The sequence below is a fragment of the Paramisgurnus dabryanus genome, chromosome 9 (genome assembly GCF_030506205.2).
Source record: "Paramisgurnus dabryanus chromosome 9, PD_genome_1.1, whole genome shotgun sequence".
NCBI lineage: Eukaryota > Metazoa > Chordata > Actinopteri > Cypriniformes > Cobitidae > Paramisgurnus > Paramisgurnus dabryanus.
In genome coordinates, this window is record NC_133345.1 from 13,124,658 (window position 1) to 13,147,211 (window position 22,554).

General features: G+C 38.2%; 1 protein-coding gene and 1 long non-coding RNA gene across 3 annotated transcripts in view; both read right to left on the minus strand.

Annotated features, from left to right (window-relative positions):
• The window catches only part of reln (reelin), a 379,183-nt gene that overhangs the window by 36,691 nt on the left and 319,938 nt on the right, over positions 1 to 22,554 (minus strand). The window contains exons 43-56 of the mRNA XM_065275748.2: positions 19,673 to 19,823; positions 19,332 to 19,590; positions 17,831 to 18,080; positions 17,573 to 17,741; positions 17,357 to 17,497; positions 17,095 to 17,272; positions 16,441 to 16,634; positions 15,515 to 15,765; positions 15,120 to 15,274; positions 14,789 to 15,003; positions 14,313 to 14,490; positions 14,060 to 14,235; positions 4,278 to 4,384; positions 1 to 125 (exon numbers count right to left, since the gene is read on the minus strand). Coding sequence (XP_065131820.1) covers positions 1 to 125; positions 4,278 to 4,384; positions 14,060 to 14,235; positions 14,313 to 14,490; positions 14,789 to 15,003; positions 15,120 to 15,274; positions 15,515 to 15,765; positions 16,441 to 16,634; positions 17,095 to 17,272; positions 17,357 to 17,497; positions 17,573 to 17,741; positions 17,831 to 18,080; positions 19,332 to 19,590; positions 19,673 to 19,823 — 2,549 coding nt within the window. The remainder of the gene's footprint in view (positions 126 to 4,277; positions 4,385 to 14,059; positions 14,236 to 14,312; positions 14,491 to 14,788; positions 15,004 to 15,119; positions 15,275 to 15,514; positions 15,766 to 16,440; positions 16,635 to 17,094; positions 17,273 to 17,356; positions 17,498 to 17,572; positions 17,742 to 17,830; positions 18,081 to 19,331; positions 19,591 to 19,672; positions 19,824 to 22,554) is intronic.
• On the minus strand, positions 7,034 to 11,405 carry LOC135765060 (uncharacterized). Of its 2 annotated transcripts, XR_010540415.2 has the most exons (6): positions 11,341 to 11,405; positions 9,734 to 10,040; positions 9,574 to 9,653; positions 9,341 to 9,496; positions 8,829 to 8,907; positions 7,034 to 7,590 (listed from the first exon to the last, which is right to left on the minus strand). It is a non-coding gene; the product is annotated as an uncharacterized lncRNA (long non-coding RNA). The 2 variants fall into 2 exon arrangements; XR_010540414.2 differs by having other exon boundaries at positions 9,574 to 10,040.

The following is a 22,554-nucleotide window of genomic DNA, read 5'->3' on the forward strand; positions in this document are numbered from 1 at the left end:
GAACGGCTGCCACCAACGCAGGCGTGTGCCGTTGGTTAGAGCTCTCTCAGGCAACACAATGTAATCTCTCCTCACTGATGCATACTTCTGATAGTCCATCTCATGGAGCAAAGTCCAAGACACACCTGGAAAAGCAAAAACACTCCAGAATCTTTAAATTAATAAAATTTGTTGTCACGTCAATTTTTAAATATTTGCAGTACATTATATTTGCATGTACATTTGCAGTGTCTAAACAGCCGTAACGAATCCACTGAGAGGCGAGCAATTTAAAGGACAAGTTCGGTATTTTACACTTAAAGCCCTGTTTTCAGATTGTTTATGATGAAATAGAACGGTTTTGACTGAAATTTCGACATATGCGGCTGCCCCGAGAATTTTTGGGTGTTTGTGTTTCAGCTCCTACCTTTACAATGGGTTTAATGGTGCACTGGAACAATCCTTCCTAAAATGCATTAAACTTTTTGTTTACAAAGACGTGAAACTCACCGAGTGGTCAGGGGTGTTCACTGATATGCTCACACAAAAATCGCTGCAAAATACGCATTCCAACAGGTTTTATCGTAGTTTTTACCAACTCTATTGACTTGTATTAGTTGTGCTGTGAGGTACGGTATTACTCCGCGCCGGGAACTTTGTTTCTATTCTTGCAATTGGCAATGGCGGATTAGCGCCACCACCTGGGCTGGAGTGTCTATTATTTAAGCTCTAAGCGGAAGAATGTACGGGTGTGAGGCGTTTGGAAAAATAGGTCCACAAGTTAACAACGAATGCTAAAACAGCTGTTGGAAAGCATCTTTTGCAGCGATTTTTGTGTGAGCATATCAGTGAACACCCCTGACCACTCGGTGAGTTTCATGTCTTTGTAAACAAAAGTTTAATGCATTTTAGAAAGGATTGTTCCAGTGCACCATTAAACCCATTGTAGAGGTGTGAGATGAAACACAAACATCCGAAAATTCTCAGGGCAGCCGCATGTGTCGAAATTTCAGTCAAAACCGTTTTATTGCACCAAAAACAATCTTAAAACAGGGCTTTAAAGGGATACTTCACCGATTTAGCATTCAGCTTTGTATCTGTAGAAACCCGGCAGTATTACTGAATGACCATGTTTCCTTCCCTCATTTCCCCCTGAGAGGAGAGATATCTGCATTTTGGTTCTGCAAAAAAGTCCTCCGATGATGTAATATGACGATTTTTGCATCATCGGAGGACTTTTTTGCAGAACCAAAATGCAGATATCTCTCCTCTCAGGGGGAAATGATGGAGGGAAACATGGTCATTCAGTAATACTGCCGGGTTTCTACAGATACAAAGCTGAATGCTAAATCGGTGAAGTATCCCTTTAAGTTTAAAATACCGAACTTGTCCTTTAAGACCCCAAGTGCAGTTTATTAAAAAGCATTGACATGAAAAAGAATTAAACATAGACATAAACAAAAACAAAACATGGCATGCCATGGAAACTCACCAAACAGAAGAACATTACATTAACAAAGCTTGACAAAGACAATGGAAACATGAGGGATGTATATATAGAGAAGGAACCAATGAGAACACGACAAATCAGAGGACAGGGAAACTAGAGATAAGTATGACAATGAATATCTTAAAATAAAAGACATGAACATGAGAACTTCAAAATAACAGACATGAACATAACACGAGATAATACAAAACCCTTACAACAGCTGGTAAAAAAGCGTTGTCAAACTAATGGGATAAAAGTAGCGTGCTGCAGCTTTAAATAACCATTTGTCTTGCGCAACTGCATCTTTGAAAAAACAGGTCGCAACATAACTCTCTTGGCTGTTTTGAGAGTTCTTTGATGTCATTTTTACTCTCATTCAGCTGTTTTTAGTAGACAGATGGTGATATGAGGTATGTGATCTTAAATTTCTGATTGGATGTCTGTTGCTAAGCATCTAGTCATAACATTATAACCCCACTTTGTTTCACACTTTGTTTGGCACCTGCTTCGGAGGAGGGTTTTATAACCCTAGGTTAATTTCAGGCACATACCTACTTCAAAATTACAAGTATGAAATGCTCCAAGTTTAAAAGCAGGGTTTAGATGAAGATAACCCGGGATTAAGCACATTGTGAAAAGTGTTGTGTAGCAGGCGGGGCGAGAACACACGTGCACAGGGGACAGCGACAGATAAACAGAAGTTACCTGAAGTTATTTCTTGTTTTTCTGCCGAATTTAGTAAGCTCGTAAAATCATTTCAAATGACTTATGAACAATGAGCCATTTTTTTTTACTTAACCTGTATTTAACCAGATAATTTAATTGAGATTTAAAACATCTTTTTCAAGAGAGACCTGGCCAAAATGGCAGCAAAATTTCAAAAAATAGTTACACATGCAAACACCAAGCATATGCACAACAACAAATAACATTTAAACATGATCCTCAAAATACATAAACAAATAACATTAAACAGCTTAAAATACAATTTAACTCTACCATACACTGAAAAACAATGATTCATTGAATTTAATAAATTTTTTAAGGTAAGTGGTTGCACTCAATTTATTTAAGCTACATTTAAACAAATGTTTTATATTTTATTTTACTTTACTAATCTTTTTTGTTTAAAGCTTAAATTGATTACAACCACTTACCTTAAAATTCAAAATGAAAATTCAATGAATCATTTTTTTCAGTGTAGGTTTAAATGATTTAAATGTTACATTACATATAGGAGCAAAGATAAGAAGGAAGCATACAGTATCCAGCATAGACTTAAAATTAAAACTAATAAAACTAATAAAATTAAACTAATGTACTGTATATGCCTCCTCACTGACAATGAAGGCCAGTTTGTCATTTTGTACAAGGTACAATGATGTCTTGATGCCTTACATCCAGTCACAAATCTCAAAGCACTATGGTAAACAGTGTCCAACAAAGACAAACATTGATCAGATGCAATACTTTCTATATAGCAAATCACCGTAATCGAGTTCACTGAGGAAGGTAGCCGCAACCAATCTTCTCCCGATATTCCAAGAAAAACAGGCTTTTTTTCTAAAATAAAATCCTATTTTTAATTTTAGCTTTTGTGGCAAAAACAAATATTGCATTTTTCAATATGCAGCTTAAAAGAGAGCTGAGCGTCAATTAATATACCCAAATATTTGTACAATTTGACTTGTTCGATTTGCTCACCACGCATAGTAAAATACGTTGGTAAACATGATAGTAAACAAAATATGATAGCGTGAAATGGCTGATTATATGGCTATATTAAAGCAATTAGTCGTCATGTTAAGCAGTTTTTTTGTGCTATGCTGTAGTTCAAATTCTTGTGACACAAGTTTGCATTTGCACAATTTTATTACAGTGTCGGTTTTTTTTGGCAGCTTTATGCATGGGTTCCTGTTAAGTAAAGTTTGGTAATGTGGTAACACTTTATTGCGACCCGCAATGTACAGCGTAATTAAACAGAATTTACAGTGTAAACAACAGAGTACCTCTACAGTATATACTTGTAAGTATAAGGGAACAATATAATACGTTTGCGGTAATAAGGGAGTAAGAATATGGAAAATTATAAATTATTTATACTTTTAAGTATTTTATTACTACAGGGTACCTATTGTAATATACCTTGATATTAATGATTTAGACCTATGGGTAATATGGTCTATTGATTTTTTGTTATAATTTTATTTAGTTTTTTTTCATACTTGTTACTTACCTGATGAAAGCGTATTGTATACAGTCGATGTCTTTGAGCCACGTCGGCACATAAAATATAACAAAACACTTTTATTTCGGCATAGACTGTATTATATATAATGGAAAACGTGCAGCTGAATTAATTTGGTTATCTGTGTTTTAAGGCAAGTCCAATTGTCATTACGCCTGAAGTCTACCTACTGTGGCTGTCACAGTGCCACTAAGTTGTGTTGCTTTTCAATATCAATATACAGCTACCAGTTTTAGCTGTGCGCACACGTACCCGAAAACAGTTGTTGATGTTTAAATTTATGTCGCTTTACATACGTCATCTGGTATACTTGAAACGATTGTCTATGAGCTACATACAGACACACTTGATAGACATCCGTAGCGCCCAATAAACGGTTTTACGAATGTAAACCAAATACGAGAAAATTAGCATGTGGTTCTCAGACCATGTCTCATTCTCTTTGGGACTGGTCTGGTGTTAGCCAGGCTAATTGGGGGGCCCCCTGGTGGCTTATGTCTCGGGCCGACCCTGGTAACATATGAACATAATACAGTATGTGTTGTTTATGAAACGTACCTCCATCAATAGAATAATCCAGTAACACACCCTCTTTTCGACATGTGGGGCGGTGACACAGAGTAATATTCTCTTCACTGCCAATTTTTGCCCAGTACTCCACAAATCTGAAACACAGCAACCGACACGTTATTAATAATGACCAATGAAAGTTTAGGAACAGGGCTGCCCTGATATTCATGACAATTACTTCATTCATATAGGTTAAATGATAGAAACTAAAGGGATACGAGATTAGCTTAAAAACAGTTTTTACTGAAAATCTCAAAAGAATTGGTTGGACAATTTTTATCAAAAATACAATGCAGGCAGTGTTGTGCCTGAACGAGTTCATTGAACAAAAGTTCATGAACTCGTTCATATTTTGGGCGAACGTGAACTAAACGTACTGTATTATTGCCTGATGATGAACGTTACTGTGAACTCGTTCATTCTGGTGTTTGTGAATGGCACGCTCTCTCAGTTTAACATTGATCAATAGGGTGCCAGATTTCTATAGAGTCTTCCGAGCGAAAACCCGACGAAAACACACTGTAAACAGGCCTTAATGTGTAGCGGAAAAAACACCCAATCTGGCACCACACTCGTTTCATGGCTGCATGCGTCATCAAAACAACACTGACTCTGGACGCTGCTGAAATCCCTCTCACATAGTTTAACATTAAATAACATCATATTTGTCCTAAATCGTTAACGATTAACATAGGCTGCTAACGCATATTCTGGATCTTGAAATAGACTCTGACTTAGCTCACGCTATTTAACGTGCACGTGCGGTGTGCATGAAGCGCTGCGAGTTGTCATACAGGCGACACCTCGCAGCGCTTCTTGCCCGATGTGCGACCCCCTTGAAGCACCCGGCTAGCCTTTCAAAGTATGTGCAATTAAATACAAAAATTAAAAGACAGTCAATGCTAATGTAAAGTTGGATATGAAGATGAAATCTGACCCATTTAGCTTCAATGTTAAAACTGATAAAATAATTGCTGTCTGTGGTTCTATATGGGCTATAATGGCAATAATTTTTAAAAGATAATATGGGAAAAAACTATAAATTAGTTCATTTTTGGAACTGTGAACTATTTCAAAATTTTGAAATATAAACTATGAACTGAACTCATGGGCGTCGGAAGCAAATGAAAAGTGGGTGGGTCCCCACGACAACCCCCCCCCCCCCCCCGAAATTACATTTACTGCAATAGATGCAATTTTCATGTTTCTTTTTAATTCGCCTGAACATTTGTGTTTACTAAATAAAAGATATAAATAAAAAAAATAAAATAAAAATTCTGGTAATAGCCCTTTGAATATTTTGCAAATAATGACAGATGTCATATTTAATTTATTTTTCTCTGTGACATTTTTTTTCTCTACTCTGCTGACAGTAGGCTACAATGTTTATTTTTTATTTTGAGGAAATAACAGGTAAGAAAAATGAATTAAGGTAAACTGGTACAATTTTTGTATACCCTTTTTTATACCCAATCTCTCTTTCTCTCTCTTAGAGAAATATAAATGTGAGATTCTAGAAATTAGATAAATTTATTTAATGGTATCCGTCGGGAAACAATGCTGTCATAAGAGTTTGAGCATGTGTACTTCTAAAACACAATCGATTAAACAGTTGCAGAGGTATGACTTTATGAATCATTTGCAAATGTACATCGCAAATAATGTTAATACGTGAAGACGTTCATTTCTGTAATAATCGAATGAAAAGTAATTGCAGGCTTCTGTGAAAAAAACTTTACAATTATCCAGTGATCGTGGCACCATAATCAAAATAAACTATTTTACTGCAGTAATAATATTTTAATGAGCAGCATACACTTTTAACGTAGGTTTGAAAGGAACCTGTGTCATTTATCATTAAAAGCATATGCTAAACGTCTCCGTGACTCCGCGCACAGACGAAATTCATATCTCTCCTCCTCATCTCCTCCGTTTTTTCTTGTTTCTTGAACTTGTGGCTCGAGTCCGACCTAAGGTTCGAGCTGCCTTTAAGAACAGCAAACTAAGTTCGTTTACCGTTAATTATTAAGACTGGTCAGGCAAACTCGTTACGGGTGGAAAAATAAAAAATACTTATCTTAATTTTTAGGACTTGGATCATGTACATTGCCAAATACCTTGTGTCATAAAAGAACAAATATTTAATGGACTTGTTTTACTTAAGAAAACATTATATTCATATGAAACGTTTTAAATAAACTGATGAGTTTTGCATCAAATAGTTTTTTATAACGAATAATAATGACTATTCATAGACCATTCATTATTGCATGTATGACTTAGATTTTTAAAAATGTCGATTTATCTAATTTTCCTTTAAGTGGCTGTTCATATCAGGTCGCGCATCTAGACGCGCGGCAAGCACACACTCAAAAAAATTATACTTTAAACGAACACAATTTTATTGTGGACAGTGGTTCCACACAACCCAGTTAATTTATTTTAACATTTAAGGGTTGTTTTCAGTCAATGCCAAATTCTTTATTTGCAGCAACACAATTGAATAATAAATAACTAATGTGAAGTGGTAATGTTCAACAAAATTATCTTAGTTACTTATCCACAACTTAAGATTGTTACGTTTTCTGAACTCAATTACATTGTGGACAGTGGTTCCATCCAATTACTTTTAGTTACTTTAACACAACAATGTCTATTTCAAGTACATCACACACAAAAATATACTTTTTGTAATAAACTCTATATAGCATTCATTTTATTCAAAAAAGAATCTCATACACCAGTTCTTCAAGCCATGTTTATTGCACTTAAACTACAGATACCGTAAAGGATATACCAACAAATGAGATGCACTCATCAACTTGAAAAGCTTGCAAAGTTTTTAAGGACTTTGGATATTACAATGTAACCTTATAACAACATTACAATTTTTTTACAGTTACTGACAAATGAAATGCACGAAAACTTCATTTAAAAAAACATGGCATTTACATATGAAATATTAAAACATTCCTTTCTCAAAACATCTGCAAAAGGCTTGGTCTTCAGCGTCTGAACTTTATGAGATAGTTACTTCCCATCTAGCTCCAGAAACAACAACTGCAATACTTCAAAAGTGTACCTGAATTCAGGAAAGTAGCTCAAGTTCAGTGCATATATCAGTCCCATCAGCAGTGTTGTCGCATACACAATGTTGTTGAGGTCCAAGAACTCTTAATCCCTTCAATAACACTCCAACATCTGCTGGGCTGTCTTCGATGTCTGAACCATACATTTTTACAACAAGGACTCACATCACCATCTTCTGGATCGCCTCCTGGGTACTGGGTGCATCTGAATCCTGCAGGTGAGAATGACAATGATACAATTATTTTATGTTTATTAATAAGTTCAGAAAATCTCTTATTTACCATTTATTGTTATTCAAAACCACATTATTTGATTCTTTAAAACTGAAGTATTTTAAGAACGGTCTCATTCCATAATGTACAACAGCCAAAAAGTCAAAGAGGGCAAGTATTGTTTGCTTACCAACATTATTATACCTTGTTTTCTGCATTAGAAAGAAGGTTTGAAATACCATGGAGATGAGATAAAATAAAAAGTTATCCCAGGTGAAAAAGTACACGTCCATAATGTACTTAAAGTGCTCTATTTTCATGCACTAATTTTGTACATAATATACTAAAAATTCTTCTTTTGTACTTCTTAAGACAACCTTAAGAACATCTTGAACATTGTTCCCAATGTCAGTCTAAATTAGATTTCAGGGCATATCCGATTTGACAAACTCATTGTCCATATTGTGGATCACAACCGTTCTGTGCGTCCTGTAGCGTTCTGCCGTTTTCTGGATTATCTACAATGTTTCTATGGCAATGACGTTGCACTGGCACGACAATCTGCCTCAACATCTGACGTGTTTATGTTTTACGTGACGCAACAGCATGACATAACCGAAAAGCTACACAAATGCGGTCAGACTGACTTGGATTTCCAGAAATGCGATTTGAAAAGGATTTTAAACCACCCATGGATGTAGCCCGAAACAGATTTGAAAAAACACTGATTTCATGTGGTTTTTGGCAGTTCACACTTTCTAAATGTGACTGGATTCAAATATGCACCAAAATCACATTTAGACTGACAGTGTGAACAAGGTATAATTGTACTTCCCTGTTCTATTTTTGAGACACCATGAATATGAACAAAATGTGCTAAAAATTTATTTTAAAAATGTATTTAGGTACCACTCGTAGTAAACTTGAACCCATCTTTGAAAGTTGGGTTCAAGTTTACAAGTTTTAACTAATACATTTTTAAAACAGAGATAGTATATTCAAAGCACATTTTAGTTAATAATCATGTCTCAAAACAGCACACATAAGTACACTTAGATAATCTTAAGAACATCTTAAAAAGTACTAAAGAATAATTTTTAGTATATCAAGTATAAATTAGTTTAAAAATAGAGCACTGTAAGTACATTATGGAAGTGAACTACTTTTTCACCTGGGATACCACAACATTTCAATTCCTTGATAATACAGCAAAGTATATGTATGCACATATACTTACCAAATACTCTTTAATTAGACTGGTCAGGTCTTCATTCAGGTAGACAAAGAAAGATCGGAGCCTGATCAATGCTGTCAGTCTAAATATGTAAATATCAAAATTATATTAATTGTAGCATTCACAATATCAGGTAAACATTTACCTTTATTTTTAGATTATTATGCAAAATACAGCATGTAAGTGGAAAACAACAACAAAAAGGGACACCTTAAACCAGGGGTGGGCAATTCCTGGTCCTGAGGGCCACAGCCCTGCAGAGTTTAGCTCCAAACCTAATCAAACACAGCTGAAAAATCTAATTGAAGTCTTCAGAACTGTTTGGAAATGACATTCAGGTGTGTTCGATTAAGGTTGAAGCTAAACTCTGCAGGACTGTGGCCCTCGATGCCCACCCCTGCCTTAAACTGTACCTTTGTTTCTTTTTTACGAGTTCCAGAAACTTTCTAATTCCAATTTCACCAGTGCAAAAAGAAGTTTTATTATAAGGTTTTAATGAGTGCAGTTCTTCATACCCGTGTTGTGGAAACCAGCAGGTTTTTAATTCTCAGTCAATTGACGACTCCTCGTTTTGCATAGATCCTTATAAGCTTTGCAGAATATTGATCCATCTTCGCCAAGTATGTAGACACCAATAGGGCTGTTGCGATTCTTTTAAACTCTGCACAAATCTACAAAACACAATAAATTATTGTTACCACAAAGCCAACAAAGTTAAACATAAATGACTCAAAAACTTTTCACTCACCTCTTCCCTTCTGAAAAGAACATGCCATCTAGTTTTGAAATCTGCTATTGAAGACGATTCCTTGACAACCCTCATGTCTCCTGATAAAAAAAATGTCCATCAGCATTCATAATGTTTTCTCATTGTTCTTTTTAATTTCAGACAGAAGTATTACACTGACTACTTCCAGTGTTTTGGATGTCTCCGTTTGTGGATGGTAAGGGCAGTAGTTGACCTCAGCGTTGCATGTTTTTTTTTATATGGTAAGCAGCACTGGAAATTCCAGCTGGTTTGGGCTTGAGTAAATTTAACTTCACTTAAAAACTAATTGCCCAAGTCAGAGTCCATGAACTGCATCCTTAAATGTCCTTGTAGATTACATTGTTTTTCTATTTCCTTTGACAGGTCACTCACTGAAGAAGGAATGGCATACTGAAGGATCACCTTTTGTAACTTTTAGCCAGACTGGAGAAGTCATTGTGGTATGACTGTGGAAAACAAGTAAAATTTAGTTAATTATTATTTTTTTTTAAATCAATTGTAAGTATGGTTAAGAAACATTAACTTATAATTGTCCATTTAACAAAATAAAAGCATATTTTACAACATATCCGTGGACTTGTTTTTTCAAAGTCACCATCAAACAAAGCACCAGCCAATAACTCAAGCAATGGATAATCATCAGCTAACTAAAATAGGCACTGACAGAATTTAACATACAATGCAGTTTACCCAAAAAAAAGTGTGATATGCTCTAGTTTAAATAATCTGTTTTAATAAAACACATCTGGTTTCAGTCATGAACAAAAGCATCACTTGCCTCATCACCATAAAAACTTTTGACCTCTCATAATATTTCAGCAATGGAAACTACACCAGGCTTAAAATCACTCAGTGAAGGCTGGTTGTGTTTTCTGTTTTTGTGTCCCATTGACATTTGATTGGAAATCACAACCTGATAACATGCAAAATACCGTTTTACTTTTCTTTGAGTGACTGTTTATGTGAGCAAAGTATTATTTTTCTGATGACAGTGCACTGCATGCCATGCACACAAACTACAAGTGAAAGTGGGCCTTTGTCGTCATGCAATATTACATCTGTAGCATAATTCCTACTTAAATGAACAAGTAGAGCATACCATGTCTTGAATATATCAATTAGAATATGTACAATGATATCTATGATAACCCCCACAACGCACGTGCAGCAGTCTTTAATGTTTTAGTAATTTAGATCACAAATTTTAAATTTCAACATAACTTTAAGTAAATATTCATTCAGAGTAACAACAAAAAATAAACTTTAAGAACCCCTTGAGAAAATCCTCTAACTAAACACAGGAAAATACGTTTCAAAAGCACTATTTTCACCAGTAAAACAAGTTCAATGGCTAAAGTTATCACCGGAACACGACGGAAAATCGAAGTTCAACTCACCACGAACACGTGAAGCAATGCATTCATTTTGAAACGCACAAATCACACAGTTTACAACACTGCTGCTATCATAAAACCCTACAAAGGACCCGAAATTGAACAACACGTTTAATACTGTTTAAACACGAGTACATCACGTTTAATACGGTTTAAACACGTCACACGACAGATCGCGTGAAGCACTCCATTACATTTGAAACGCACAAATCACACACTTTACCTCACCGCTGCACAAATGACGTGAAATCATCACCATCAAACACCAACACCATCGACTTCAACATAAAATAAAGTTGCCTCAATAATGTTTTAAGATAGATTGAAGAAAAAACGTATTTTGTTTACTTACCCGAAACACCATCATCTGCGCGCCGTCTTCGTGCGTGGAAGTCGTTAAATGACGTCACATCCGGTATTTGAATCGCAAAAGTAAACCAATTACTTTAGTTTAAAGATAGGTAGTTAGGTAAACCAGAGTGAATAACCAATTGATTTAGCATAACACATTATACTTGTATTTTGTCTTAAAAATAAATGTGTATGTGTTAATGTAACTAAATACATTTGTGTATAATGAACAGTGCTACAAAACCCATTTTTTGAGTGCACTCAAATATAAACGCATCTGAATCTAAACTCGTGTTCACAGGCGAGCGCTTTGAAAAGCAAAAGAAACCCGTGCGTCTTGCGCTAACATTTTTAAAGCCGGCAAATTACGCGAGTGGGCCTGAATAAGTGCAGCAGCAACCTTCAACCCGGTGGCATGACAACTCCGGCCCTCGTCGTGGCCAAAAAACAGACCGGCCCACAGGGAATCCTCCTGGTCCTCCCTATGGCCAATCAGGGCCTGGTTTAAAACGTTATACATGTCGCAAAGGATGTTTTTCAGCACTTTGTTCGAACAGCAACTCAGCGACCCCTCCCTTCGCAAATTTTTTTTTAAAAAGCTGAAACGGGTCCGCGGTGTAAAAAGCAAGGTTGAGGATCCCTGTTCTAATGGAATGGATTTTGACTAACAGCGCCTTGATAAGTGAACAGACAAATGCGCTAAATTAGAGAAAAAGTGGGTGGGTCCATTATCATTGGTCTTAAAAAGTGGGTGGGTCCTGTCCCACCCACTTATAATGGTTCCGACGCCCATGACTGATGTAGTTCATTTTAAAATTTGTGAACTGTGAACTGAACTAGATCATGTAGAAAGTGAACTTTCCCAACACTGAATGCAGGATTGAACGTGCAGACAGGTAGTTAGAAATACTTACAGCGTGTGACACATTGACAGGAGTACTGTGTCTGAAAGTGTAGCCTACATATCACACTCCTCAGTTTCATTAATTTCACTGCATACAGGTCAAATATTATGGGATCCGAGGTGATACCACTGTCATTCAATATACCTGTAGAATTGTCTTAATCTCTTTCAGATTTCTGCTTATCATGAATTCAAAAAACCCTAACCAGTCTTGAGCTCTATCAGGACAGTATTGGTTTCTCGTGGGGACATAAGGTAATTTGGTAATTTAATTGCCATCCGAATCCAGATTTATGAGCTTATAAAAGGGGATCAATTCAAAAGTCATTCTGCAGATCCTTTCAGACCACTGAAAAGCACTGTATGGTCACACGCTTCACATTTATTCTCCATCAGTGAAGCGTTTTCTTTGTGCAAATTCAAAATATTGACACCTTTATAACTGAAATGATGAGAAGTATATATGGGGACAATCTTTCATCATCACCCCACTAGAGCTATGAAATAAAACTATGGCTTCTATGCACGCTCACCCCGCAAGACTCCATTACCAAAGAAAAGGCATGTCACAGCTGCAACACATTTGGACAAGCCTATGAAATACTGGGACAATGTAGTCTGGTCAGATGAGAGCAAAATTGAACTTTTGCTGTCATGCTACACACCATCTTTGGAAGAAATGGCACTGTACATTACCCAAAAACACTACACCAACAGTGAAGTTTGGAGGTGGAAGCATCGCATGATACTGTCAGACTTCATTTAACTGAAGAAACAATAAATGGAGCTCTTTACTTAAGAAGAATCAGCTGCCATCCACCAGGATGATGAAGATTAGACTTGGTTGGACCTTCCAAGGTGTTAAGTCAATCACCTGACTTGAATCCAATTAAACATTTGTGGAAAGAGCTAAAGATGAAGGTTGACAAGTGGGCTTAAATCTTCAAGATTTACAAACAATATGTATAGGAGAATGGGCCAAAATTACACCTGAATTATGCGGCCAATTAATTTCTTCATACAGGAAGCCATGGGCGATTCTGGGGTTTTCATTTTAGAGGGGGCTCAGCCCCCAATGAGAGTATAATAGAATAAATAAATATTTTTTATACAGTGTAAGGTTAGGTCTGCATACAAAGAGTGGCAGAGCTAGAAATAAATGGGGTTGCCAGGGGGTGACCAAGGCTATTTTACATAGTCCATGAAAGAGCATGAATGAATCTTATGACTGCTGATTACTTCACATTACCCCACATTAGATAAATATTCATATAGGCTAGTGTACTAACTGCATGTATTACTGGCACACTTGGCTTTACTCATCCCCGTTCCCATGCATTATGTTTTCTAAAAATCTTTCATTCAGCTGAAAATATTAAGTCATATAGAGTATGGCATGAAATTAAGTAAATGATAAGAGAATCAAGAATCCCCTTAGCCTTTCAGCAGCATTTTAGCTGGTCTTTAGCCCTATTCGGATGGGATTAGTTTTACAGGGGTAGATGGGGTAATGTAATTTTTACCACAGGATGTCAGTAATATTAATGGTCAATTCGGACGGGATTAGAAATCTCGATTGCGCAGCGCGTCACCTCTCGTCGTCACATGCACATCACCTTGCTTCCTGATATCACATGTGCAAACAAAATGACACAGACGAAGAAAACGCAAAACACTGCAGCAAGGAATTCAAATGAAATGTCTATATTTTTTAGTATGTACGTTGCCACATCGCAAACCTTTAAACCTCAAGTTTAGTTTTATTGTCATGCTCAAATTGTTTCATGTCGTGCTGAGATCAAAAGAAAATAGTTACTTTGCCCCACGCAAGTCCAGATCTTTAGTTACTGCCTGCCTGGCGTCTGCCCCATTAAAATACAAAGCAGTCCCTTCCACCAGCACCCCACAGTCGGTGCAGGGATAACCACCCTCCAACAGCTCCCACTGTGCTCCACGGGCTCCATCCCAGTCAAAGCGCTCCTTCAGTGATGCCTGCTGGGTACAAAAGTGAAATGGTGACATGCTTTGTCCTGATGTGTTTCTTCATAAAATGCGGTGATCTCTTTTACCTTGAAAATTTTGCTAGCGTAGCACTTGGGTCCAGTGAATCCTGGGTCACACCGGCATTGTTGGTCCAGACAGTCTCCGTGACCTCCGCAGTGGTTTTCACAAGCAGGACCAATATAAAAATTCTCCACTGCCCAATGCAAATCTGAATGCCTCTGATAGAAGCGGAAGCGGACCGTACTGTGGACAACACAGAGAATATCAACACTCAGTCAAGAAACATTTGAACCAGGCATGCACCTGAAAAGCAACGTTTGTTAATAAAGACATGATGACATCAGCATTTCCTGTATTTTCTGTATATTTTTTGGTATTCTACTTTGAACACCCTCGGTGTGAACGTTTGAATTTGTCCGCTTTCCTTATTTTGGCCAGAGTACAGCCACCAGCTAGTTTGGGTTCATGCAACTGTGTTATCATTTGAATTTACTTAAGTGTTTTTCCTCTTCACAGAACCAGGCAAATGCAATATGCTCACGTGTCTGCAAGACTGTCCGGTAGAGGGTAGATGGCTCGCTTCCATCCGTCAGCGGGAAAGAAAACAGACGGCTGCGACACTTGTCCGGCACAGCGCGGATCTGCAGGTAAACACTGTGGGACCAGGTACTTCCAAGTCACGCCGAAGTTCACAGAGTACTGCACGTGAACCTGTCTCTCCACAGGCCTCTCAGGTACACTGCAGCCAACTGCTATCTAAACAAAAACACACTTATACATTGAATAAAATGCTGTGTTGCTACTGCACAAACAGCCCTGTCTAACAATTAATAAAGAGCTATTTATAAAGAGCACAAGAGTCCAGAGTTCACCTTAAACTGCATGACCCAGCCTTTGGCAGGAACAATGTCATGTGTGACAACATCAACTTCCTGTCCATCGGTGCCACCACATGCCATAACCCCATCTGGAGAGTTGCAGAAGCGCTTGACAGAGCAATCTTCAGAGAAGAGCCAGTGATCGCTCACTGACAGCGAGATAAAATCAATTAAATAAGATCATGCTACAGAAAAGTTTTAGCATGCTTTACTTCTTATACAAATTTTTCTCATACTGTATGCATGAGCAGTGCATCGATATGAATCAATCACAGACAGCTATAGTATAGTGAGTATGTATCATTCATACCGTAGTTTTCTAGATGGAGAAAAAAGCACAACACCAAACAATGAGAAAAAGTTCAGGTGATTTTTGTTGTATGTCATACCGATGGTCTCCTCGTGGTCAGTAAATGAGCTGCTGTGTTGGGTGTAAGTGCCGTCAGCAGGTGCTCTCTCATGACTGGGCAGCGCTGCTCCACTAAAGGTGTCAGAGATCTGAGCATGAGCGTCTGACCCAGAGATCAGAACGTTATCCATGGCCCAATCACTACGATCAGCCCCGTCATGCTGAGGTTGCCACCAACGAATCCGAACACCTACTGCCCGGGCCGCTGGGGGCAGCAGAACATTTAGAAACCTACAAAAAAGTAAAGAAACGCTGAGTTTCAAGTTCTTAAATATTCTTGATAATTGCATTTTTCTAAGTAATTTAACAGTTCATATCATGTTTTCATTAAGGTCGGTTTGTTCAGAAGAACATAGCCCACTTCTCTATCCACAACACCTAAGTGATTTTGTCACGTATGGTAGAGCCCATACTCCAACTCTAACCTCTGCATTTAACCCATTAGGAGAGTAGTGAACACACACACGCACGCACGCACGCACGCACACACACACACACACACACACACACACACACTCGTGGACCAGAGTTGAAAACCTCTGGTTAATGCTCTAGTTTGAGCAGTAGGAATCAAAGCTACAAGCTTCTGTACAGTATACCTGCACTGAGCTAAAGACTGTGTACTGTATGGTTAAATGGCTTTTAAACTAACATAGAAGTAATGTGATTTCATGCTTACTCATGCTATGGTTTGCGGATTGGTGTGTATTGTCTGATTTATTTTACTGAATATTTTATATCAGTGGAACAGACATGTACAGTATATACTGGTTTACAATCAATGGAGTTTTTTAAGCAAAGATGATATATAACTTAGAAATGCACAGGAAATGTATTTTCTAAAAATCAGAGAAGCACAACAGAAAAACTAAACAAAAAGGATGAAAACACAACATGTGGACCTACTCAGGTTTGCGGTACTGGTCATAGAAGATCTCAGTCAGCAGATTCCAGCTGATTCCAGCATTCACACTGAACTCCAGAAGAACACTCTGACTGCGACCGCTGGGTGCCATCATGCAGCCGTACATGAAGTAGAACTGAATGAATTCAGCACTGGTCAGATTCAAATCCACTGTGACCAGCTGCCGAGAGCAGCTCTGTCCATGAGACAAATGACACCAGACCCCAGATTCTTATTTTATTATGAAATAAAGGACTAGACAGAGAGACAGACAGGCTGATAGACAGACAGATAAACAAAGGACAAAACAGATTGCTGAAAACCTTATATGACATGGAATTTGCTCGGAGGCAGGAAGGAAACGCAAGCGTTCATGCTCTGCTCAAACTAAATTGATACCTACAGTCAAGTTCAGCAGGGGCCAGAAACTCATAAAGAAAGAATGAAAAATGGATGGCCATAACTATTAATAAAACATTTTTAATCTGCAAGCTACTTATACATTTGTTTGTTTTGGTTTTCAACTGTAATAAAATACCATATTTTTCTTTTGATATTGTCCATGATAGGCCAAAAAGTTGATAAGTGACATAAATAACTGAACTGTTTTTAAACACTTTTAGAAGAATAAAAATATTGAAGGTTTCTTGTTTTACCCCGCTGAAGTGCAGGGCTGATCCTGAGGCCACAACCCCACACACTGTGCTGATCTTGCCGCCGGTCAGCAAGTGCCAGTGATTAAGTGCTGGGGCTCGACTGAAACTGTCCTTTAGCTGCGTGGCCAGAAAGAGCAGAGGCTCGTCGCAGATCTCACCACCCCACTCGGGGTCACATCTGACAAAAAAAAAGAAGCATGAGGAACAGGAAAGAGACTTCTCGTACTGAAAAGATTACCTCCCGAAGGTGCAACTGACTTACATGCAGGAGCTCCGTCTGCACAACCCATGTCCGGAACACATTTCAGGACAGCCTTCGCCGATATACAGGTTATCCAGAGCCCACGTTTGCTGTTTATCAAACGGCGCCGGCTGGAACCAGCGGAATCGTGTGGCCGTAGACCTGAGGATGTGTAAAAACGTTCTAAGCATCCCGCTTCAAACATTTAGAAGTCTATGCATGTCTACGAGTGTTTACCTGGCATGTGCTGGTATGGGTAGAGTAACTCTTCCCCACTTGTTATAAGTATCGGACACCAGCAGTCTCTGGAGCGTGTAGGTGGAGCAGTCAGGACTCATAGGTAAACAATCACTCACCAGCGGCAACCATGTGAGACCCAGATCTAATGAGTATTCCAGCTCTATTGCTACACAGACACACACAGCAATCAGAAAAAACAGTGAACACCACATAGCAATGGCACAACAGACAGACAGTATTTTTGAAAAGGCGTACTGTAACAGGAGGATGTGACGGAGCAGGAAGCAGAGAACTCAAACTGGATAAAGGCGTCCGGGCCCAAACTGATGTCTGTGGTGATGGCATAGCGCGTGCTCGACTTCTCGATGAATGCGAAAGCTTCACCATCAGAGCCACACACTGGCATTCGTGTGCCACCGGGGTGCAGCAGCCAAGAACGGCTGTTTGTAGAAGAAAAGTCATCCTCTAATGGCCCCCAACCACTGGCACTGCCGCCCACAACTAACTACACACACAAACAATCAACTAAACCAGATTCCAATCAAAACACAACCAAAGTTATTATACATGAATTAGGCTTTGCAGTCTATTTACAACAAATTACTGAATTTCCTTTACTAAAATTAGTTTTGTTGTATATCCATGATATGATAAGGATAGTCAATGCACTGATCAGCCAAAACATTTAAAACCACTAAAGTGATGCAAATAGCATGAATTATATTTTCATAAGTGCACCAGTCAAGTAGTGGAATGCACAGTCATGTGACAAAAGAAAGTACACCCCCTTTGAACTATATGGTTTTATGTATCAGGTAGGGATGCACCGAATCCAGGATTCGGACGAATACTGGGCTTTTTGCCGGGGTTCGGGTTCGGCCAAATCCTAGATTTTTTTCCACCGAACCCTAGGCTTGCATAACGCTGGTCGACGTCACGTGATTAAGCACATCGGGTGCTGACGTGGAGATAAGCTTTTTCTTTCGGTGAGCCTTAGGCGTGGTTCACATTTCGCGGACGGGAGCGTGTCGCACCGCATCGCTTTCATTATGCATAGGCTTATGGTAATTGTCAAAATAGTTTTTCCCACTTGTCATCCTGGCATAATGTTGCCTATCCTTTTTTTTACAGTTAAAATAAAATAAAATGAAAAATACACTGCTGTGGACATTGTTTACTTCATTAATGTGTTTTCCTGTGTTAATGGAATAAGGATGGGAATAGGATTCAGTATTCGGTTTCGGATTCTGCCGAATCTTAAACAGTGGATTCAGTGTTTGGCCGAACCCAAAAAATCTGGATTCGGTGCATTCCTAGAATCAGGACATAATAAAAATCATCTGGTCCTTAGCAGGTCTTAAAATTACATAAAAATTGGGAACAAACATAATTATTTAGTTTTCATGCAATACAAATATTATAACCAATATTTAAATATCCAATGTAGCAGCAGTAACTCAGTTCAATGAAACACTGGATTTGGGTCTTTGCAAACCCTATATAAAAAGCATGTAACTATACTATGAAGTTTGTGTAATAATCAGTGTTGGAGTCGAGTCCAGACCAAGACCAAAGATCGAGTGTCGAGTCTGAGTCAAGGCCCAGTCCACATAAAGCTTTATCTGGATTCGGTCTTGACTCGGACTCGACACTCTGTCTCTGGTCTTGGCTCGGACTCAAGTTGGACTCAACTACAACACTGGTAAAAATATTCGATACCATACTTTTTAATTTGAATGTCATTGCAGCTGTTTACTTTATCAATAACCCATGGACTATGGAAATGGCCGTTCTCAGATGGCTGCCACCAGCGCAGGCGTGTTGCTGGAGTACGGGCTTTGAGAGGGATCTCGAGAGCTACCAGGTGTGCTTGGTTACTGTTGTTGCTGTACAGGAATTCCTGAAGAAGAGTCCAGCTCAGGCCTCCATTCACAGAAAACTGCAGGAGCACAGGCTGAGAGCGTGGATCAGGGGTGGCTTTCCCACATCCCAGTCTCAAAAAAAACTGGACAAACCTGTTATTGACACACACATTTCAGAAGAAAGTAAAACTGTTTGCATGCATTCTGCTTGTTTATCTATTGTTAATCTGAATACCTGGCATTTGACAGGTCCAGATCTAAAGTTTCTAGCATACGCAAACCATCGTCGCTAAAGAACAGGTGATTCCCGCTGGTGGTGATGCCACACTTTCTGGAAGGTTTTCCTCCACTCCTCAACTTGAAATGCTCTGATTCTAAAACACCACCTATATGGACAACAAAGATCATTATCACTAATAAATAATACAAAATATAAATATACATAAAGCACATATGCAGACTTGAGTTCAAGGTGGACTAGTGAATCCTGTAACTTCCTTCCACATTCACACATTTGGAATATGTTTTTATGCTGTCAGATGATCTGAGATATCTGCCCTTCTTTGCTGATTGCAATTTCTGGGGCAGTTGGTGGTTTACTGTACTTTCTTACCTTAATAGCCAAATACATTTTTCCCTCACTGCAAATAACCATATTGTGAAATAATTCTTCTTGAGATTCTTCTTAAAGGTTCTTTATACAGTCAAAAATGTATGGCATTGTGTAGCACCTTTATTTTTAGGAGATTATAAGTAGACTTTAATGAACAGACTACATTAACTCCTTCCCTGCAATTGACAAGTTAACTTGTCATTGGCAGGAAAGCATTTTCTCTTAATTGACAAGTTTTTCTGGCAATCCGTTTTTCCGTTATTATCCATCAGGTGGGGCTCCTAGTCCTACCCAACTTATAACCCGGAAGTATTCCCTTAGGACAGGGGTTCCCAACCCTGTTCCTGGAGGGCTACAGTCCTTCAGGTTTTACCTCCAACCCCAATCAAACACAGCTGAAGCAGCTAATCAAGGTGTTCAGGGTTGCCTGATAATTACAGAAAGGTGTGTTGGAGCTGGGTTGGAACTGAAGTCTGCAGGATGGTAGCCCTCCAGGAGCAGGGTTGGGCACCCCTGCCTTAGGGCACAGTTCAAACTTCATGTATGTTTTGATCATTGCTCTAAATTTGATGTCTATCAAAAGTCCTTCACAAAAATGCAATTATTTCAGCTTTTTGCTCAAAATTTTTTATTTTTGAAGAAACAAGTATTTGAGAGGTGATAAAGAGAGAACAAAATAAGGGAAATAAAAATAGGATAGGAGGATACATTTTTTTTTTTTGAAAGCAGAGGGTCTCTGCCCTCCTACGTGCTTCCGCTTACTTTTCATTTCGCTTCAGTACTACGTCACTGCTGTGTAGAGTTTCGTTTTCTCCTGCAAAAATCTGCAGGTCCAATCAGCGAACAGAGGGGGGCGGCTAAGAACGATGACGTTGAGGTTGTGCGTCAGTTTGAGTTGTAGTTCAGTAATGGCAGCGGAGAAAGACGTGAGAAAAGCTATTCGGTCCATTGTTGCAAAACTGCCGAATATACAGAAGTTAAAGTCGGAGCAAGAACAATGTTTGCTAAGTTTTGTTGGTCTGAGTATTCGGACTTGTTGTTTCCGACTGGTTTCAGCGCCTATGGCAGATCCTGAGTGAGACTGGGCAGATCCAATAGTTTTAAACTTCAACAGAGGACCCTGCTTAATGGAAGTAACACTTTGCAATGGAGCATGGCCAGAGTCTCTGTACAAATGAAATAAATGTTCGAGAGTCTGGTTGGACCAGGCTAAGTTTTAACAACTTTCTAAACACCTGGGCCCATATTTATCAAGCTTCTGATAAGAACACTGCTAAGAATTAACTTAATAAGTGTAGAACTAAATTTTAGATGTCAGTCTTGGAGATGATTTACAACACGTTGGTGTGCCACAAACATGGGTGGATAATAACATAGGCTTGATCTAATGACTGAATGGTGCTCATCACACCAATGTAGCACTTCCCCTGGACAGCATAGTAGTTTCCTTCTCAATCAATCAAGTTAGATTAAATTACATTTATTCCGTTTTCTTTTCGTTAAATGCATGAATGTTATATTACATTTACAGCATCTTGTATGCAATGGACAGAGACATGACAGTAAATTATTAGCTTTTTAATTTAAAACAGTAACAAAATTACGAACAAACACACATTATAAAAATGTGTATAACAAAAATGCATGTTTGAGCTGCCTTTTTTTTTAAAACATCTTGCACTGACATATCTTAACATAAAGGAGTGCCATTGTTTTGTTTCAAGATGCACACCAGTATTGTTATTTGTAAGCTTTGTTTGAAAAACCTCTTAAATGTCCCAAAATAACTATGGCCTAGTCCTGAATTAATCTAACACCTGTCCGGCAACAGATAGATTTAAAACCCTTTAAAATGCAGATTGACCACCCAAATTAAGACTGCATATGACCTGGTATATCTGGTACAGTATAGCTGCATAAAAAACATGCAGTTTAGTAAGGCATAAATAGAGTAGCTTTTAAAATCTAATCTAATAAATCTAATAAAAGTGGTGCAGGGGTGTATAAGATTAACGGAAACGAAAGATCAATGGGTATTCAAATGATAAAAGAAAGCTTCTGATAAAAGGCATTTGTTCACGTGATTTGTCGAGAAGATAAATAAAACAGATAATTCACGTAATGCCCCCTCCCTGTAGTGTGATGTCATTACTATTAATCACCTATTCACTGATGCTTTGACTCAGAGAGGCACAGTACCGGCAACAGGCGAGAATAACCGGAAAGCAAGAAAAAGTGCAGGTACGCTAAAGATAAAAATAGAGCATAGAACACTTCAAGCGCTAATTATCAAGCAATTTATATATGTACTAGAGCCCGACGGATATGCATTTTTTGGGGCCGATGCCGATACAGATATTAGGGAGTTAAAAAACACTGATAACGATATATCGGCCGATATTCTTTATGTGTATATTATAGTACAGTACACATATACTACAGTATATTATACTACAGCAGGCTACTGTACATATAATACACTATATACATTAACAGAATATACT